The sequence below is a fragment of the Micropterus salmoides genome, unplaced genomic scaffold, assembly GCF_014851395.1.
Source record: "Micropterus salmoides isolate LMB-PRFRI ecotype aquatic unplaced genomic scaffold, ASM1485139v1 Ms_hic_scaffold_10, whole genome shotgun sequence".
Taxonomy (NCBI): domain Eukaryota; kingdom Metazoa; phylum Chordata; class Actinopteri; order Centrarchiformes; family Centrarchidae; genus Micropterus; species Micropterus salmoides.
The window spans coordinates 13,867,900-13,869,283 of NW_024040041.1; the positions used below are offsets into that span (position 1 = coordinate 13,867,900).

The window sequence follows — 1,384 nt, forward strand, 5'->3', positions numbered from 1 at the left end:
TTTTATGCAAACCTGCAGAAAACTTACATTTCTGTTGTAGTTACATGATCGGTGATGCTGTCACTGTATTTCTCTTATTGTTATTGCAATGCTGATTTTGTTTTCCATTATCGCTGACTCATTTTAATATTTAAATGAAGAATAGCAATAATAATCGTATCATTATTACAATTGCACAAAAATTTACATTAGTTGTTTCAATACAACATATTTAGGAGTTAATAGTTTACAGTAAAAGCAAAATTAACAGTTGTTTCATATCTGTAAATGCAAGGACATTGTCAAAATAGAGTGTGAGATGAACTTTAAACATCATATGCAAAGCAGAGGTGATTTCCAGGCATGTTTTCACTCTGCAGATATAATAACAGTCAACAGACTCTTCTATTGGCTCCAGTTAGACCAACATTGATGCTTCATGTGTTTGATTCTATGCAAACTCAGTGACCTTCCTTGTTACTCAGCTATAAAAACTTCCCATCAGGCTGTCAGTGGAGTTCACAGCACGTCACTTTCAACATAAACCATGTTTTCTTTAGCTCTGCTGCTGCTGTTGGCAGCTGGATGTGAGTCTGTCTGGATTTGACAAAGTCAGCAGTTCTTTTTTGCAGTATAACTTGATCATTTGTTACAAAACATTTTCTTTTTTAACAGGTGTGAAGTGTGAACAGTTGACACAGCCAGCCTCTGTGACTGTGCAGCCAGGTCAACGTCTGACCATCACCTGTCAGGTCTCTTATTCTCTTAGCAGCTACTGGACAGCTTGGATCAGACAGCCTGCAGGGAAAGGACTGGAGTGGATTGGAAGCGGAGCTGGATCCAGCACATCCTACAAAGATTCCCTAAAGAACAAGTTCAGTATCTCCTTAGACTCTTCCAGCAACAGAGTGACTCTAAACGGACAGAATGTGCAGCCTGAAGACACTGCTGTGTATTACTGTGCCAGAGATCCACAGTGAGAGACAATAATGTGAGAGTCATACAAAAAGTACTTCCTCTTTTTACCACCACCACAATCGACATTTACTTGCCGTCTCAGTATTACTTGTTTTGTTTTTTTCACAATGCTGATAGTAAAGTTGCAACGTAAGAAAAAACTACAGTGTTGTTTGCCCTTTGAAGCAATGTTTCAAACAATACTTATTATTATAACGGTTTCCATGTATCTTTATAATGACATCGATTGATATCACGCATGTGCTGAAAAAATGTACATTCTTTCGTTTAATTTAGAGATAAACTCTTCCACAAGATTTGCAGATTGAACACCATATTTTTAAGAAAACAATTTTCCCACACAAACCAATGCGCAATTAATTGTCTGGTCCCTTATATAATAATAATAATAATAATAATAATAATAATCCTTATTTGTAGAGCACTT

At 36.5% G+C, this 1,384-nt stretch overlaps 1 gene segment (V, D, J or C); it reads left to right on the forward strand.

Moving 5' to 3' along the window:
• Positions 1–523: 523 nt before the first annotated feature.
• On the forward strand, positions 524–1,031 carry LOC119886986. The segment is given in 2 exon segments: positions 524–566; positions 655–1,031. Coding segments are annotated over 2 exon segments (345 nt in total).
• The last annotated feature ends 353 nt before the right edge of the window (positions 1,032–1,384 follow it).